At 46.3% G+C, this 20,908-nt stretch overlaps 1 protein-coding gene across 2 annotated transcripts; it reads right to left on the reverse strand.

The window, feature by feature from the left end:
* Positions 1 to 4,991: 4,991 nt before the first annotated feature.
* LOC142201047 (uncharacterized) lies at positions 4,992 to 16,297 on the reverse strand. Of its 2 annotated transcripts, XR_012715480.1 has the most exons (4): positions 16,055 to 16,297; positions 8,522 to 8,648; positions 5,747 to 7,746; positions 4,992 to 5,528 (listed from the first exon to the last, which is right to left on the reverse strand). XR_012715480.1 is itself a non-coding variant. In XM_075271869.1 (3 exons), exons 1-3 carry the CDS (start codon positions 16,145 to 16,147, stop codon positions 5,930 to 5,932), a joined length of 2,037 nt encoding a protein of 678 aa, XP_075127970.1. In that variant the 5' UTR covers positions 16,148 to 16,297; the 3' UTR covers positions 4,992 to 5,929. The 2 variants fall into 2 exon arrangements, 1 of the variants encoding a protein (XP_075127970.1); XM_075271869.1 differs by having other exon boundaries at positions 4,992 to 7,746.
* Between the last annotated feature and the right edge of the window lie 4,611 nt (positions 16,298 to 20,908).

The following is a 20,908-nucleotide window of genomic DNA, read 5'->3' on the forward strand; positions in this document are numbered from 1 at the left end:
AGATTATACAGTCATCACTAGGAGGAGCTCACTACATACAGATTATACAGTCACCACTAGAGGGAGCTCACTACATACAGATTATACAGTCACTACTAGAGGGAGGAGCTCACTACATACAGATTATACAGTCACCACTAGGAGGAGCTCACTACATACAGATTATACAGTCACCACTAGGAGGAGCTCACTACATACAGATTATACAGTCACCACTAGGGGGAGCTCACTACATACAGATTATACAGTCACCACTAGGGGGAGCTCACTATATACAGATTATACAGTCACCACTAGAGGGAGCTCACTACATACAGATTATACAGTCACTACTAGAGGGAGGAGCTCACTACATACAGATTATACAGTCACCACTAGGAGGAGCTCACTACATACAGATTATACAGTCACCACTAGGAGGAGCTCACTACATACAGATTATACAGTCACCACTAGGGGGAGCTCACTACATACAGATTATACAGTCACCACTAGGGGGAGCTCACTATATACAGATTATACAGTCACCACTAGGGGGAGCTCACTACATACAGATTATACAGTCACCACTAGGGGGAGCTCACTACATACAGATTATACAGTCACCACTAGGGAGAGCTCACTACATACAGATTATACAGTCACCACTAGGGGGAGCTCACTACATACAGATTATACAGATAAAAATAAGGGTCCTTCTCAATCTTGCTGTGGATTCCATTGCTGATTCAGTTGCAGAGTCCGTGCCACTAGACAACCCAGTGATTCTCCCACGGAGTCTAACCAGTGACCTATAACATGTATAGTGTATAAGAAAAAATGTCTTTGTACCGTGTTAGCCAGTGGATATGAAATGAAAGAAATTCTTTGAGAGAAGTCCTCAGTAGTTGATACCTTTTTGAATGGCTAACTTAAAATTTTTTTTTGATGACATATCGAACTTTCAAGACTCTATAGAGGTCCCTTCATCAGGATGGTATAACACAATTTCTGATGTTAGGTATATATATATATACAGGAATGGAGTGTTAGATGCAAAATAGATGGAAAACAGAACATGTAAATAAACAGTTTAAACACACACATATATCAGTCACAGGAAGGTTCTCTGGGTTTACGGCTTCTTTTGATTGGTGTCTAGTGGTTATAAAAGGTCGTAAAACCCTGGGCCTGATTTAACCCCTTTTGGAGAGTGTTGAAGGTCATCATGAGTTTAATCTCCCATATGCGGCGATCCTTTTTGTTCCTAAAATTCCCTCTTAGTATCAGGATCTTCATATCCTGGGTCATATTATGATTTTCATTGCAGAAGTGTTTTGGCACAGGGAGGTCCAGTCTCTGCTCTCTAATCGTATGTCTGTGTGAGTTCATCCTCATCCTAAGTGACTGTCCTGACAAAAGAAACTCCACAGACTGAGGCTTGCTGCAGGAGTCTATAAGAATACACACAAAGCAAAAGCTATAAGCTAAAAGCTATACCTAATAAATGGGACCATCACTCACACACAGATTTGGAAACACCGAACTGTGTGATCAATCTCTCTACTTATGAACCCACCGAAGCAGAATTTGGGGGACTCTCCAGGGGACTCTCATTTTGTCCGTCAAAAACCGTGGATAAAATAGAACTGTGCAGCGACGTGGAGGATTTTTTCAGGAGACTGCGCCTGAGGGAATATTTTCATGACACAGATGACACAGAGGGAACCCAGTCTACTCATACAGAGGGTCCAACCTTAGCCAAAAAGGAGACATCTGAAGGACTCCTCCCAACGGACGCAATATCCATCTGGATAATTACATAGACTGTTTCAGACACATGGTCAAATCAACTATACTGGATAAAGACAAAAGACTGCCATCTAACCTCAGTGCCCAGGAAAGAAGGGCCATACAATCCCTGAGAACTAACAAAGACATCATCATTAAACCAGCGGACAAGGGTGGTGCCATAGTCATGATGAACATATCAGACTACATACATGAAGCACACAGACAACTGACTGACACACACTATTACACAGACAACTGACTGACACACGCTATTACACAGACAACTGACTGACACGCTATTACACAGACAACTGACTGACACACTATTACACAGACAACTGACTGATACACGCTATTACACAGACAACTGACTGACACGCTATTACACAGACAACTGACTGATACACGCTATTACACAGACAACTGACTGACACACGCTATTACACAGACAACTGACTGACACACGCTATTACACAGACAACTGACTGACACACGCTATTACACAGACAACTGACTGACACACGCTATTACACAGACAACTGACTGACACATGCTATTACAGACAACTGACTGACACGCTATTACACAGACAACTGACTGACACACGCTATTACACAGACAACTGACTGACACATGCTATTACAGACAACTGACTGACACGCTATTACACAGACAACTGACTGACACACGATATTACACAGACAACTGACTGACACACACTATTACACAGACAACTGACTGACAGGCTATTACACAGACAACTGATACACGCTATTACACAGACAACTGACTGACACACACTATTACACAGACAACTGACTGACACACACTATTACACAGACAACTGACACACACTATTACACAGACAACTGACTGACACGCTATTACACAGACAACTGACTGACACATGCTATTACAGACAACTGACTGACAGGCTATTACACAGACAACTGACTGACACACACTATTACACAGACAACTGACTGACACACACTATTACACAGACAACTGACTGTCACACTATTACACAGACAACTGACTGACACACGCTATTACACAGACAACTGACTGACACACACTACTACTCCAAATTGGATTCAGACCCCACAGTGGAATACTCCAAAAAACTAAAAAAAGGTGATCTCCGGCCTATCTGATGGAGCCAAAGGCCTAAGCAGCCTCATACCGGCAAGTCCAAGGACAGGGACTTTTTATATGCTTCCAAAACTGCACAAACCTGGGAACCCAAGGAGACCTATCATTTCATGTGTTGGGACGCTCAGATTTCTGGATGGGTGGAGGGCATCCTCAAACCCTTAGTGAAGGATGCAGCCAGCTACCTTCAGGACACCACAGACCTATTAAATAAACTATCCACTATAGGTCCTCTCCCAGGTGGAACCATCCTGGCCACCATGGATGTAGAATCTTTGTACTCCAACATCCCACACCAGGACGGTGCCAGATATTCATGGAAAAGCGAGGTATGAACGCTGAATCAGTGGTGAAACTCACAAAATTCATCCTCACCCACAATTACTTCTCTTTTGGTGACTGTATCTATCTACAGCAGACTGGCACCGCATTGGGGAGCAAAATGGCGCCACAGTACGGTAATCTCTTCATGGCCATGCTTGAGAGTGACTTCCTCTCCACCTGCACCATCGAACCTCTGGCCTACTACGGTTTCATTGACGATATCCTAATCATTTGGACTGGGTCTGAACAACAGCTGAAAACCTTCCATGAACAATTCAACCAGTTCCATCCCACCATCAACCTGACGCTCAATCACTCCTTCTCTGAAATAAACTTCCTGGACGCAGTCATCAAGATACAGGACAACAAAATGGAGACATCACTATATCGGAAGCCGAATGACCGCCCTACCTACCTAAGATGGGATAGCTTTCATCCGAAACACATAAAGAATTCCACTGTCTAAAGCCAGGCCATCAGATACCTTCGCATATGTTCAGACCCTGTGGACAGAGATGAACACCTCGGAGGCCTCAAAAACACATTCTTGAGGCAGGGTTACCATCCAAGAACAGTTGAAAACCAAATTAACAGGGCAACGAGAATACCAAGATCGGAGTTATTAAGATACAATACCAAACAGGAGAACAATCGGGTGCCCCTGGTTGTCACATATAACCCCCACCTGGAGATGCTGAGAGGAATCACACGCAAATTGCATCCACTACTGCAAAAAGCCCACCGTCTAACATCCATATTTCCAGATCCCCCTCTCCTGTGCTACAGACAGCCACCAAACCTCAGGAATATGATTATTAGCAGCTTACTGTCACCTCCAACTAACACAGGAACATTCCCATGTGGACAGAAGAGGTGCAAAACCTGCCTGCACATACTGACCATGGATAAAATAAAGATCCCAAACTCTGATCGACACTACAAGATCCCGGGTAACTTCACCTGCAGCCACCTAATGTAGTGTATTTGATATTGTGTACTAAGTGTCCTGAGGGCCTGTATGTAGGTGAGACAGGACAGTCACTTAGGATGAGGATGAACTCACACAGACATATGATTAGAGAGCAGAGAATGGACCTCCCGGTGCCAGAACACTTCTGCAATGAAAGTCGTAATATGACCCAGGATATGAAGATCCTGGTACTAAGAGGAAACTTCAAGAGCAGAAAAGATCGCCTCATATGGGAGATTAAACTCATGATGACCTTCAACACTCTCCAAAAGGGGTTAAATCAGGCCCAGGGTTTTATGGCCTTTTATAACCACTAGACAACACATCACTGATCAAAAGAAGCCATAAACCCAGAGAACTTTCCTGTGAACTGATATATAGGTTTTTTTTAAACTGTTTATTTACATGTTCTGTTCTCCATCTATTTTGCATCTAACACTCCACTCCTCTGTATATATATATGTACCTAACTTCAGAAATTGTGTTATACCCTCCTGATGAGGAGACCTCTATAGAGTCTTGAAAGCTCGATATGTCATCAAATTTTTTTTTAAGTTAGCCATTAAAAAAGGTATCAACTACTGAGGACTTCTCTCAAAAAATGTCTTTCATATGTATAGTGTAGTTATACTCTTCCACTATGAGCAGCTGTTGTAAAACTACAACTCCCAGCATTCCTTGATAACCTGCAGCTGTGGATAACACTGCCACCCGGAGACCAAAAATCATATGGAGACATAAAGGAGGAGACATAAAGTAAATACTGCCTTTTATATTATAAAAATAATGGTACGGTCTGGGGTCTGCACATTCCACATACCCAGCTGACAATGTAACATGTTCTATGGCGGGTCACACAAGGTCAGCCATTGCTCCCCCGAGGCTGAGGATCTTCTACGTGGAGTCACTCTGCCTGTCCTGACGTCCTGCGATCGGAGTAAGGGAGCAGTCTGTCAATGGCACCTGTGCTCATGTGTCTTGTTGCCGCATAATACTATGTGGCTAAACACTAGAAGTGCATATCTGGGGTATGTTGGCACACGCCATCCCTAGCATGTCCACAATACAACTGGTTTATACTGAAGAAAACTGCTCTGGGTGCAAGGCCCTGTAAGGGTAAAGAGAGCATCGAACCAGGGAGGGGTGAGGATCAGCGTGTTACCGTAACAAAGCAAAGTCTTCAGAATACAGGTGGTGGAAGCTTAAATCACACTTGGCACATCTCACATCTCTTTAAAACTTCATTGTGTGGATCGGAAAAGAGACATCAACCAGAAAACCAAAAAATATTGTAAGAACCGTGGACCTGACTGGTTGAAGCACCTGCAGACTGTGATGGAGATGGTCATTGTCGTCTTATTATTGACTAGCGTTCTCTAGTATGGCCATGAATATTGAGACTGGGTAACAGAGGAGAAGGGCAGCAGATACCAATCTCCCGGGTCCACAGTGGCATTCGAAGACAACAGGACATTTCCACCTTTGTCAACCAGAAAACCAAAAAATATTGTAAGAACCATGGACCTGACTCATTGAAGTTGAAGCACCTGCAAACTGTGGTGGGATTGGTCATAATCATCTTAATATTGACTATAGCGTTCTGTAATATGGCCATGAATATAAAGACTAGGTAACAGAGGAGAAGGGCAGCAGATACCAATCTCCAGGGTCCACAGTGGCGTTCGAAGACATCAGGACATTTCCACCCTACAGGCCAATCCCATGGGTCTTCTGATGTGTGGTAAGATTCTGCTTGTGCCTAAAGGTCTTGCCGCAGTCATTGCACTGGTATGGTCGTTCCCCGGTGTGGGTCCGTAGATGAGCAATGAGATGGTGCTTCTGGATGAAGCTTTTCCCACACTCGGAGCAGTTGAAGGGTCTTTCTCCAGTGTGGGTCTGCTGATGACATTTGAGGTATTCTCTCTTCCGGAAGCTTTGCCCACAGTCATTGCACTTGTAGGGTTTCTCCCCGGTGTGGGTCCGACCGTGTATTTTAAGGTGCTCACAGGTACTGAAGGTCTTCCCACATTCACTACAAATATAAGGGCGTTCCCCGGTGTGCGTTCGCTGGTGTCTGACTAGATGCTGCTTCTGGATAAAGCCCTTTCCGCAGTCTGCACAGGTGAAGGGTCTCTCCCCCGTGTGTATCTGTTGATGTCTCTTCAGACAGTCACGTTTACGGAAGGTCTTCTGACACGACTCACATTTGAAGGGTCTCTCCCCGGTGTGAGTGTGTAGGTGGAACTTCAAGTGTTTCAGGAATCGGAAAGTTTTGCCGCATTCACCACATTCAAATGGCTTTTCGCCGGGTCCTGCCCTCTGGCTCTCGCTGTTCTCGCTATCTTCATCTCGGCAGAGACCCGTCTCCTCGTCCTGTGCTTTTTTATGTGCCTTGAGTTGTTTCTGAGACTTAAAGGTTCTGCCGCAGTCATTGCACTTGTTGGGCCGCTCTCCGGTGTGAATCCTGTTGTGCCTCTTGAGATGCTCATACGTCGTGAAGCTCTTACCGCACTCGCTGCAGATATGGGGGCTTCCTCGACATGTGCCAGTGGAGGAGTTATTGTAGGGGAATTCCTCCACAATGACCACAGTGAACGGTCTCTCACCCGTGTGCGTTCTCTGGTGTCTCACAAGGTGATGTTTTTGTATAAAACCCTTGCCACACTCTTCACAAGAGAATGGACGTTCACCAGTATGGATCTGCTGATGGCGTCTCAGGTGTTCCCTTTTCCTGAATCCCTTCCCACAGTCCTCACATGCATGTGGTTTTTCACCACGGTGCTGTTTCTGGTGGAACTTAAGGTGCTTAAAGGTGCGGAAGCTCTCACCACACTCATTGCAACTATAGGTGGTCTCACCTGAGTGACTCCTCTGGTGAGCCAGGAGAGTTTGCTTGTGCCTAAACCTCTTACCACAGTCCTCGCACTTATGGATCCTCTCCCCAGTGTGTGTTTGTTGGTGAACCTTGAGGACTCGGTGGGCTCTGAAGCTCTTCCCACAATCCCCACACTTGTATGGCCTCTCTCCTGTATGGATCCTCTGGTGGATCTTCAGACGCTCGTTGGTGCTCAAGCTTTTCCCACACTCTTCACATTTGTATGGCCGCTCCCCCGTGTGGGTCCTCAAGTGAGTCACCAGGTGCTGCTTCTGGATGAAACTTTTCCCGCATTCAATGCAGTTATAGGGACGTTCTCCCGTGTGCGTCTGCTGGTGCCGCTTCAGACTGTCCCGCTTTCGAAAGTTTTTGCCACACTCTGTGCACTGGTAGAGCTTCTCCCCCTCGTCCTTTGTAGTGTCAGGATGGGACGTGCTGGGGCTTAAACTGTCTGCATATGGGGAGGCATTTTCGGGTTGGTTTCCAGTCAGATCCTCTTGGGATCTGCTGGGAGTTGGTTGACATCCAAGGTCGTCCTCAATGTCTGGACATGATGAAGACTGATCTAGAACGGGAAGTGAAGACGAGTCAACATTCTCCAGTTTGTCATTGTACTTCGCTTTGTCTTTCTCACTGACTGGTGGATCTTCTGCAGAGAAAAAGTCAATGTTAAAGGGGTTGTCCGGGATAAATTGAAAATAAATCTTAAACTAAACCCCCCTCCCCCACCTAACTTCTGAATGACTTCTTTGAAAAAAAAAAAATCTATATTGACCTACATACCTGGGGCAGTCATGTCACCACCCCAGGCACATTTTCTGATGATCTGGTGACGTTCCATTTTTGTATTTCCGGAAGCGAAGCATCACCAATACTCCCGCACCCCCCGTCCCCAACATACATTCCTATCTTCAGTCTTCTGGCACGAAGCGTCGCTTCCTCCGCATCTGCCGGCGCCTGCGCAATAGAGATTTATTGTACACTCTCCGGCAGAAGTGAGGAACGCAAACCACGCATGAGCAAGAAGTCCGCAGGAGAAAATACCTGCAGGACCGAAGACGCTGATCTCCAGGACACAGAAGACAGGGAAGTATGACTGGGGGTGAGTTAGGTAGGTAGGTAGATAGGGTTTGTAGTCTGTGGGCTAGCTAGGGAAACAGGGAGGGGGTGTGAGAAGGGGATCATAGGAGTTACAGGCTAAGACAGTAGGAAGCCCGGGAAGCATGGAAATAAATGGAGAAGATGCCAGAAGATCCCAGAGAAAGCTAGAAATCACTCGAAACACGGCTAAAGGTATTTTGTTGCAATTATTAACCCATTAATAACACTAAAATAACTTTTTTTAAAAAAGTTTTTTTGGGAGGTGGAAAACCTCTTTAATCTTACATACACTGTGTGATATATCACTATGTATTTCTGATTACCCAGGGAAATGAGGGCTTCATAATTCTCTTTCATCATGTCCTTGTACAGCTCCTTCTGACACTCCTCCAGGTCCTTCCATTCATCTTCTGAAAAATAGGCAGCCACATCATCAAAGGTGACCGGGACCTGGAAGAATAAGAGGACAGTGGTCAACGGGTCAGCCAAAGGTCATTCTGGTACCTGTATATCCTGCCAACAAGGAGAATATCCAGTATGGCCACCACCGTTACATTGAGCTCTTCCTAGTGGTGACTGTATAAACTGTATGTAGTGAGCTCCCCCTAGTGGTGACTGTATAATCTGTATGTAGTGAGCTCCTCCTAGTGGTGACTGTATAATCTGTATGTAGTGAGCTCCCCCTAGTGGTGACTGTATAATCTGTATGTAGTGAGCTCCCCCTAGTGGTGACTGTATAATCTGTATGTAGTGAGCTCCCTCTAGTGGTGACTGTATAAACTGTATGTAGTGAGCTCCCCCTAGTGGTGACTGTATAATCTGTATGTAGTGAGCTCCTCCTAGTGGTGACTGTATAATCTGTATGTAGTGAGCTCCCTCTAGTGGTGACTGTATAATCTGTATGTAGTGAGCTCCTCCTAGTGGTGACTGTATAATCTGTATGTAGTGAGCTCCTCCTAGTGGTGACTGTATAATCTGTATGTAGTGAGCTCCTCCTAGTGGTGACTGTATAATCTGTATGTAGTGAGCTCCCTCTAGTGGTGACTGTATAAGCTGTATGTAGTGACCTCCCCCTAGTGGTGACTGTATAATCTGTATGTAGTGAGCTCCTCCTAGTGGTGACTGTATAATCTGTATGTAGTGAGCTCCTCCTAGTGGTGACTGTATAATCTGTATGTAGTGAGCTCCCTCTAGTGGTGACTGTATAATCTGTATGTAGTGAGCTCCTCCTAGTGGTGACTGTATAATCTGTATGTAGTGAGCTCCTCCTAGTGGTGACTGTATAATCTGTATGTAGTGAGCTCCTCCTAGTGGTGACTGTATAATCTGTATGTAGTGAGCTCCTCCTAGTGGTGACTGTATAATCTGTATGTAGTGAGCTCCTCCTAGTGGTGACTGTATAATCTGTATGTAGTGAGCTCCCCCTAGTGGTGACTGTATAATCTGTATGTACTGAGCTCCCTCTAGTGGTGACTGTATAATCTGTATGTAGTGAGCTCCCTCTAGTGGTGATTGTATAATCTGTATGTAGTGAGCTCCCCCTAGTGGTGACTGTATAATCTGTATGTAGTGAGCTCTCCCTAGTGGTGACTGTATAATCTGTATGTAGTGAGCTCCCCCTAGTGGTGACTGTATAATCTGTATGTAGTGAGCTCCTCCTAGTGGTGACTGTATAATCTGTATGTAGTGAGCTCCCCCTAGTGGTGACTGTATAATCTGTATGTAGTGAGCTCCTCCTAGTGGTGACTGTATAATCTGTATGTAGTGAGCTCCCCCTAGTGGTGACTGTATAATCTGTATGTAGTGAGCTCCTCCTAGTGGTGACTGTATAATCTGTATGTAGTGAGCTCCTCCTAGTGGTGACTGTATAAGCTGTATGTAGTGAGCTCCTCCTAGTGGTGACTGTATAATCTGTATGTAGTGAGCTCTCCCTAGTGGTGACTGTATAATCTGTATGTAGTGAGCTCCCTCTAGTGGTGACTGTATAATCTGTATGTAGTGAGCTCCCCCTAGTGGTGACTGTATAATCTGTATGTAGTGAGCTCCTCCTAGTGGTGACTGTATAATCTGTATGTAGTGAGCTCCTCCTAGTGGTGTCTGTATAATCTGTATGTAGTGAGCTCCTCCTAGTGGTGACTGTATAATCTGTATGTAGTGAGCTCCTCCTAGTGGTGACTGTATAATCTGTATGTAGTGAGCTCTCCCTAGTGGTGACTGTATAATCTGTATGTAGTGAGCTCCTCCTAGTGGTGTCTGTATAATCTGCATGTAGTGAGCTCCTCCTAGTGGTGACTGTATAATCTGCATGTAGTGAGCTCCTCCTAGTGGTGACTGTATAATCTGTATGTAGTGAGCTCCTCCTAGTGGTGTCTGTATAATCTGCATGTAGTGAGCTCCTCCTAGTGGTGACTGTATAATCTGTATGTAGTGAGCTCCCCCTAGTGGTGACTGTATAATCTGTATGTAGTGAGCTCCCCCTAGTGGTGACTGTATAATCTGTATGTAGTGAGCTCCTCCTAGTGGTGACTGTATAATCTGTATGTAGTGAGCTCCTCCTAGTGGTGACTGTATAATCTGTATGTAGTGAGCTCCCCCTAGTGGTGACTGTATAATCTGTATGTAGTGTATGTAGATGCACTAGACCATACATAGCAGGCCCTATAGATATCCATATATACCTCAGAATAAGCAGAAACCGGTCAGGGGTGAACCTTCCCCTTTCGCCGCCCGAGGCGAACTAAAGAAAGCCGCCCCCCCCCCCGGGCGGGGAGGAGGGGGCGTGGCCGAGTTGAGGGGGAGTGGCCGAGTGGAGGGGGCGGGGCTTAGCGCCGTTCGCCGGCAGAGAACAGGCCCAGAGACTGCCTGTTCTCTGCCTGAGCGTGAGGGGAGGCTGCTGGAGCAGCGCTGCTCCAGTGTCCTCCCCAAACCACCGCTCGGTGCTAAGCCAATCCAGGACAGCTTGTCCTGGACTGGCTTAGGGAAGCAAAAATGCCGCCCTCCCTGAGGCCCTGGCATAGTGCCGCCTGAAGCGCTCGCTTCAGGTCGCCTCATGGGAGGTGCGGCGCTGAAATCGGTTACTCTAAACCTTAATGATCTCCTCAATGAAAGCCATTACCCCCGGGATCTACATAATGGGCACAAATACGACATCACCACCATATATGTCAGAGATATACAGTAAGAAACCAAATACATCAGTGCAGGATGAAGATTTACGTTAAAATATTGAGAAAACTCGTCATGTGAGATGAATGGAAAACGCTGCAGTTTTGTAATTATTTTTGTGCGGATCCTTTACATATATAATAATATGTAATAAGTGTATAATAGTCGGACACAGACAGTGCCAGCTCTATAGATATGTATATACAGTGCCAGCTCTATAGATATGTATATACAGTGCCAGCTCTATAGATATGTATATATACAGTGCCAGAGCTATAGATATGTATATATACAGTGCCAGCTCTATAGATATGTATATATACAGTGCCAGCTCTATAGATATGTATATATACAGTGCCAGCGCTATAGATATGTATATATACAGTGCCAGCGCTATAGATATGTATATATACAGTGCCAGAGCTATAGATATGTATATATACAGTGCCAGCTCTATAGATATGTATATATACAGTGCCAGCGCTATAGATATGTATATATACAGTGCCAGCTCTATAGATATGTATATATACAGTGCCAGAGCTATAGATATGTATATATACAGTGCCAGCTCTATAGATATGTATATATACAGTGCCAGCTCTATAGATATGTATATATACAGTGCCAGCTCTATAGATATGTATATATACAGTGCCAGCGCTATAGATATGTATATATACAGTGCCAGAGCTATAGATATGTATATATACAGTGCCAGCTCTATAGATATGTATATACAGTGCCAGCTCTATAGATATGTATATATACAGTGCCAGCGCTATAGATATGTATATACAGTGCCAGCTCTATAGATATGTATATATACAGTGCCAGAGCTATAGATATGTATATATACAGTGCCAGCGCTATAGATATGTATATACAGTGCCAGCTCTATAGATATGTATATATACAGTGCCAGAGCTATAGATATGTATATATACAGTGCCAGAGCTATAGATATGTATATATACAGTGCCAGCGCTATAGATATGTATATATACAGTGCCAGCGCTATAGATATGTATATACAGTGCCAGCTCTATAGATATGTATATATACAGTGCCAGCTCTATAGATATGTATATACAGTGCCAGCGCTATAGATATGTATATACAGTGCCAGCTCTATAGATATGTATATATACAGTGCCAGCGCTATAGATATGTATATATACAGTGCCAGCTCTATAGATATGTATATATACAGTGCCAGCGCTATAGATATGTATATACAGTGCCAGCTCTATAGATATGTATATATACAGTGCCAGCTCTATAGATATGTATATATACAGTGCCAGCTCTATAGATATGTATATATACAGTGCCAGCGCTATAGATATGTATATATACAGTGCCAGCTCTATAGATATGTATATACAGTGCCAGCTCTATAGATATGTATATATACAGTGCCAGCTCTATAGATATGTATATATACAGTGCCAGCTCTATAGATATGTATATATACAGTGCCAGCTCTATAGATATGTATATATACAGTGCCAGCTCTATAGATATGTATATATACAGTGCCAGCTCTATAGATATGTATATATACAGTGCCAGCTCTATAGATATGTATATATACAGTGCCAGCTCTATAGATATGTATATATACAGTGCCAGCGCTATAGATATGTATATATACAGTGCCAGCTCTATAGATATGTATATATACAGTGCCAGCTCTATAGATATGTATATACAGTGCCAGCTCTATAGATATGTATATACAGTGCCAGCTCTATAGCTACGTATATACAGTGCCAGCTCTATAGATACGTATATACAGTGCCAGCTCTATAGATATGTATATACAGTGCCAGCTCTATAGATATGTATATATACAGTGCCAGCTCTATAGATATGTATATATACAGTGCCAGCTCTATAGATATGTATATATACAGTGCCAGCTCTATAGATATGTATATATACAGTGCCAGCTCTATAGATATGTATATATACAGTGCCAGCTCTATAGATATGTATATATACAGTGCCAGCGCTATAGATATGTATATATACAGTGCCAGATCTATAGATATGTATATATACAGTGCCAGCTCTATAGATGTGTATATATACAGTGCCAGCTCTATAGATATGTATATACAGTGCCAGAGCTATAGATATGTATATACAGTGCCAGAGCTATAGATATGTATATATACAGTGCCAGCGCTATAGATATGTATATACAGTGCCAGCGCTATAGATATGTATATATACAGTGCCAGCTCTATAGATATGTATATGTACAGTGCCAGCTCTATAGATATGTATATACAGTGCCAGAGCTATAGATATGTATATATACAGTGCCAGCTCTATAGATATGTATATATACAGTGCCAGCTCTATAGATATGTATATATAGTGCCAGCTCTATAGATATGTATATATACAGTGCCAGATCTATAGATATGTATATACAGTGCCAGAGCTATAGATATGTATATACAGTGCCAGCTCTATAGATATGTGTATATATACAGCGGGTACAGAAAGTCTCCAGACCCCTTTGCATTTCCCCCTCGTTGTCTCCTTGCCGCCATGTTATGTCTCAGTAATGGACACTCGGCCCATCTTAACAGATAAAACAGAAATGGAGATATTTTTGCAAATTTATTAAAAAGAAAACCTGAAATCTCCCCCGGCGATAAGTATTCGGCCCCTTTGGCTCAGTATTGGGTATTCGGCCCCTTTGGCTCAGTATTGGGTATTTGCCCCTTTTGAGCTCTTACAGCCCGAAGTCTTCTTGATACAACAAGGCTTTCCCATCTGGATTTGAGGATCCTCAGCGTTCCTTCTTGCAGATCCTCTTTAGTTCCATCAGTTTGGATGGTGGACGTTGGTGGAGCCATTTTCAGGTCTCTCCAGAGATGCTCCATTGGGGTGAGGTCGGGGCTCTGGCTGGGTCGGTCAGGAATGGTCACAGAGATGTTCCTTAGTTATTTTAGCCGTGTGCTGAGGGTCATTGTCTTGTTGGAGGATGAAGCTTCGGCCCAGTCTGAGGTCCAGAGCATTCTGAGAGGTTTTCTTCCAGGATCTCTCTGTACTTCGCCGCATTCATCTTTCCTTCCATTACCACCAGTTGTCCTGTCCCTGTCCCACAGCTTGATGCTGCCACCGCCATGTCTCACTATTGGGATTGTATTGGGCAGGTGATGGGCAGGGCCTGGTTGTCTCCACACAGACCACTTAGTTCCATCTTGGTCTCATCAGAGCAGAGAATCTTATTCTTTGGGGTCTTCTTTACCTCTCACCAAGGCTCCTCTCCCTCCATTTCTCAGGCCACTGTGCTCCTAGGAGCCTTCAGTGCTACAGAAATTCTTTAGCAACCTCAACCAGATCTGGGCCTTGCCACAATCCTGTCTCTGAGCTCCTTGGGCAGTTCCTTTGACCTCCTGATTCTCCTTTGCTGTGAGGTCTTATATAGACAGGTCTGCAATTTTCCTAATCAAGTCAAATCAGGTTAATTACACACAGCCGGACTCCAATGAAGGAGAAGAACCATCTCAAGGATGATGAGAAGGAAATGGACACATGTGAGATACATATGAGGGTCACAGCAAAGGCTTCGGATACTTCTGGCCGGGGGAGATCTCAGGTTTTCTTTCTTAATAAATTTGCAAAAATATCTCCATTTCTGTTTTATCTGTCAAGATGAGGCCGAGTGTCCATTACTGAGACATAACATGGCGGCAAGGAGACAACGAGGGAAAAACGTAAAGGGGTCTGAATACTGTCCGGACCCCTGTATATATCCTATCCTATCCTACTAATATTATACATGTGACAGTTTGGATGTTTGTTCCTCAATCACGCAAAAACAGCTGAACGGATTTGGATGAGATTTGTCCCATAGATACTCTGTAACCTGGAGTAACACATCATCTACTTTGTATCCCGGGAAATGACATGGCTTCACTACTGTTCTGGATTTATGGTCACATACTATATTACACTGCTCCTGCAGCCGCTTATCTCAGATTCTGATAACGCCAGGGCTGTTATCTCTCTATATAAACACACAGATGACACTGAGTCCATTGTGTACAAGCATCTGCATATTATCTGATCTGCTCCAGGCAGTGCTGACACACTGGATGGGAAAACACCTTTACTCCACATCCCGCAGTTTGCTAATATTAAACATGGCGGGAAAAAGGAAATCTAATTTGTTGCCAAATTCTAAAACAACGAGAGCTATGAAGGAGCCAGAAGTCACAGAGTTCTCCTCAAGTGGATCTGACGAGGAACATCGATGCCAACAATACGATCATTATATGGCGTCCCAGCCAGCTCAGAACAATCACAGGCACAGCGCGAGGAATGATATCAGCACAACATAAAGCAACGCAGAGACTAGTATCTATGTAGCTGTCTATATATATATACAGTGCCATCTCTCTATATATACAGTGCCCACGTTATAGATATATACATATACAGTGACTGTTCTCTCTCTCTCTATATATACACAGTACCATCTCTATATATATATACAGTGCCCACACTATAGATATATACATATACAGTGACTGCAGTGCTGGATCTCTCAGTGACAGGTCATGCGCTTTGTGGACTATATTGGTGCTATATAAAGGATCAGCAGCTGTCACACGTCTCAGACCCCCGGATGTCTCCCCGGTCTCCGGCCGTCAGCCCCCTCATACCTGCGCAGCATCTCCCTCCGGTAGGGGCTTCTCCAGCTCTCTCCGGGCGGACGACAGGCTCAGCCTGTCTCCTGCTGTCACCGAGCAGATCATGGGGAGCCGAGCCGGGGGCTGACGCCTGCCTAACACAACCTGACGAGCGCCGAGGACCCCTCCTGTAATGCCATGAAGCGGGGCTGCACCCCCAGACACCCCGCAGCAGAGCCTAGGCCTGAAGAAAAACCTCAGTGATCTGCTGGAGAGGAAAGGAAACAGGAAGTGAAGAACCTCCTCCAGCCTGACATCAAGAGAGGAGTCACCCCCATCACCCCAGAGCTGCGCTCCTCCCCCTGTCAGCGCTGCCCCCTCCCCTGTCACTGCAACACTACGTACTCTGCACAGCAGAGCTGACACTGTCATCTGCCACATCATGGTAATACAGCACTGTGTTATCTGTGGTGTTACATAGGACTGCCGGTGACATCTACTACATTACCTGTATATAGAGAGTTATCACTGTGTTATCTGTGGTGTTACATAGGACTGCCGGTGACATCTACTACATTACCTGTATATAGAGAGTTATCACTGTGTTATCTGTGGTGTTACATAGGACTGCTGGTGACATCTACTACATTACCTGTACTCAGAGAGTTATCACTGTGTTATCTGTAGTGTTACATAGGACTGCCGGTGACATCTACTACATTACCTGTATATAGAGAGTAATCACTGTGTTATCTGTGGTGTTACATAGGACTGCCGGTGACATCTACTACATTACCTGTATATAGAGAGTTATCACTGTGTTATCTGTGGTGTTACATAGGACTGCTGGTGACATCTACTACATTACCTGTATATAGAGAGTTATCACTGTGTTATCTGTGTGTTACATAGGACTGCCGGTGACATCTACTACATTACCTGTATATAGAGAGTTATCACTGTGTTATCTGTGGTGTTACATAGGACTGCCGGTGACATCTACTACATTACCTGTATATAGAGAGTTATCACTGTGTTATCTGTGGTGTTACATAGGACTGCTGGTGACATCTACTACATTACCTGTATATAGAGAGTTATCACTGTGTTATCTGTGGTGTTACATAGGACTGCCGGTGACATCTACTACATTACCTGTACTCAGAGAGTTATCACTGTATTATCTGTAGTGTTACATAGGACTGCCGGTGACATCTACTACATTACCTGTATATAGAGAGTAATCACTGTGTTATCTGTGGTGTTACATAGGACTGCCGGTGACATCTACTACATTACCTGAACCCAGATTCATGTCCCCTCCATCTCTGTCCCCAGATTCATGTCCTCTCCATCTCTTCCCCCAGATTCATGTCCCCTCCATCTCTGTCCCCAGATTCATGTCACCACATCTCTGCCCCCAGATTCATGTCCCCCCATCTCTGCCCCCAGATTCATGTCCTCTCCATCTCTTCCCCAGATTCATGTCCTCTCCATCTCTGCCCCCAGATTCATGTCCCCCCATCTCTGCCCCAGATGCATGTCCCCACATCTCTGCCCCCAGATTCATGTCCCCTCCATCTCTTCCCCCAGATTCATGTCCTCTCCATCTCTGCCCCCAGATTCATGTCCCCTCCATCTCTTCCCCCAGATTCATGTCCTCTCCATCTCTGCCCCCAGATTCATGTCCCCTCCATCTCTGCCCCCAGATTCATGTCCTCTCCATCTCTGCCCCCAGATTCATGTCCCCTCCATCTCTGCCCCCAGATTCATGTCCCCACATCTCTGCCCCAGATTCATGTCCCCCATCTCTGCCCCCAGATTCATGTCCCTCCATCTCTGCCCTCAGATTCATGTCCCTCCATCTCTGCCCCCAGATTCATGTCCCCCCATATCTGCCTCCAGATTCATGTCCCCCCTCTATCTCTCCCCCAGATTCATGTCCCTCCATCTCTGCCCCCAGATTCATGTCCCCCCATCTCTGCCCCCAGATCCATGTCCCCCCATATCTGCCCCCAGATTCATGTCCCCCCTCTATCTCTCCCCCAGATTCATGTCCCTCCATCTCTGCCCCCAGGTTCATGTCCCCCCATCTCTACCCCCAGATTCTTGTCCCTCCATCTCTGCCCCCAGATTCATGTCCCCCCATCTCTGCCTCTAGATTCATGTCCCCTCCATCTCTGCCCCCAGATGCATGTCCCCTATATCTCTGTCCCCAGATTCATTTCCCCACATCTCTACCCCCAGATTCATGTCCTCTCCATCTCTGCCCCCAGATTCATGTCCCCCCATCTCTGCCCCCAGATTCATGTCCCCACATCTCTGCCCCCAGATTCATGTCCCCTCCATCTCTGCCCCCAGATTCATGTCCTCTCCATCTCTGCCCCCAGATTCATGTCCCCTCCATCTCTGCCCCCAGATTCATGTCTTCTCCATCTCTGCCCCCAGATTCATGTCCCCCATCTCTGCCCCCAGATTCATGTCCCCTCCATCTCTGCCCCCAGATTCATGTCCCCACATCTCTGCCCCAGATTCATGTCCCCCATCTCTGCCCCCAGATTCATGTCCCTCCATCTCTGCCCCCAGATTCATGTCCCTCCATCTCTGCCCCCAGATTCATGTCCCCCCATATCTGCCTCCAGATTCATGTCCCCCCTCTATGTCTCCCCCAGATTCATGTCCTCTCCATCTCTGCCCCCAGATTCATGTCCCCTCCATCTCTGCCCCCAGATTCATGTCCTCTTCATCTCTGCCCCCAGATTCCTGTCCCCTCCATCTCTGCCCCCAGATTCCTGTCCCCTCCATCTCTGTCCCCAGATTCATGTTCCTCCATCTCTGCCCCCAGATTTATGTCCCCTCCATCTCTGCCCCCAGATTCATGTCCCCACATCTCTGCCCCCAGATTCATGTCCCCCCATCTCTGCCGCCATATTCATGTGCCTCCATCTCTGCCCCCAGATTCATGTCCCCCATCTCTGCCCCCACATTCATGTCCACCCATCTCTGCCCCCAGATTCATGTCCTCTCCATCTCTGCCCCCAGATTCATGTCCCCTCCATCTCTGCCCCCAGATTCATGTCCTCTCCATCTCTGCCCCCAGATTCATGTCCCCCATCTCTGCCCCCAGATTCATGTCCCCTCCATCTCTGTCCCCAGATTCATGTTCCTCCATCTCTGCCCCCAGATTTATGTCCCCTCCATCTCTGCCCCCAGATTCATGTCCCCACATCTCTGCCCCAGATTCATGTCCCCCATCTCTGCCCCCAGATTCATGTCCCTCCATCTCTGCCCCCAGATTCATGTCCCTCCATCTCTACCCCCAGATTCATGTCCCTCCATCTCTGCCCCCAGATTCATGTCCTCTCCATCTCTGCCCCCAGATTCATATCCCCTCCATCTCTGCCCCCAGATTCATGTCCTCTCCATCTCTGCCCCCAGATTCATGTCCCCTCCATCTCTGCCCCCAGATTCATGTCCCCACATCTCTGCCCCAGATTCATGTCCCCCATCTCTGCCCCCAGATTCATGTCCCTCCATCTCTGCCCCCAGATTCATGTCCCTCCATCTCTGCCCCCAGATTCATGTCCCCCATATCTGCCTCCAGATTCATGTCCCCCCTCTATCTCTCCCCCAGATTCATGTCCCTCCATCTCTGCCCCCAGATTCATGTCCCCCCATATCTGCCCCCAGATTCATGTCCCCCCTCTATCTCTCCCCCAGATTCATGTCCCTCCATCTCTGCCCCCAGGTTCATGTCCCCCCATCTCAACCCCCAGATTCTTGTCCCTCCATCTCTGCCCCCAGATTCATGTCCCCCCATCTCTGCCTCCAGATTCATGTCCCCTCCATCTCTGCCCCCAGATGCATGTCCCCTCCATCTCTGTCCCCAGATTCATTTCCCCACATCTCTACCCCCAGATTCATGTCCTCTCCATCTCCGCCCCCAGATTCATATCCCCCCATCTCTGCCCCCAGATTCATGTCCCCACATCTCTGCCCCCAGATTCATGTCCGCTCCATCTCTGCCCCCAGATTCATGTCCTCTCCACCTCTGCTCCCAGATTCATGTCCCCTCCATCTCTGCCCCCAGATTCATGTCCTCTCCATCTCTGCCCCCAGATTCATGTCCCCCCATATCTGCCTCCAGATTCATGTCCCCTCCATCTCTGCCCCAGATTCATGTCCTCTCCATCTCTGCCCCCAGATTCATGTCCCCTCCATCTCTGCCCCAGATTCATGTCCTCTTCATCTCTGCCCCCAGATTCATATCCCCCATCTCTGCCCCCAGATTCCTGTCCCCTCCATCTCTGTCCCCAGATTCATGTTCCTCCAACTCTGCCCCCAGATTTATGTCCCCTCCATCTCTGCCCCCAGATTCATGTCCCCACATCTCTGCCCCCAGATTCATGTCCCCCCATCTCTGCCCCCATATTCATGTTCCTCCATCTCTGCCCCCAGATTCATGTCCCCTCCATCTCTGTCCCCAGATTCATGTTCCTCCATCTCTGCCCCCAGATTTATGTCCCCTCCATCTCTGCCCCCAGATTCATGTCCCCACATCTCTGCCCCAGATTCATGTCCCCCATCTCTGCCCCCAGATTCATGTCCCTCCATCTCTGCCCCCAGATTCATGTCCCTCCATCTCTGCCCCCAGATTCGTGTCCCTCCATCTCTGCCCCCAGATTCATGTCCCTCCATCTCTGCTCCCAGATTCATGTCCCTCCATCTCTGCCCCCAGATTCATGTCCCCTCCATCTCTACCCCCAGATTCATGTCCCCCCATATCTGCCCCCAGATTTATGTCCCCTCCATCTCTGCCCCCATATTCATGTCCCCCATCTCTGCCCCCATATTCATGTGCCTCCATCTCTGCCCCCAGATTTATGT

The sequence above is a fragment of the Leptodactylus fuscus genome, chromosome 4 (genome assembly GCF_031893055.1).
Source record: "Leptodactylus fuscus isolate aLepFus1 chromosome 4, aLepFus1.hap2, whole genome shotgun sequence".
In the NCBI taxonomy this organism is placed as follows: domain Eukaryota; kingdom Metazoa; phylum Chordata; class Amphibia; order Anura; family Leptodactylidae; genus Leptodactylus; species Leptodactylus fuscus.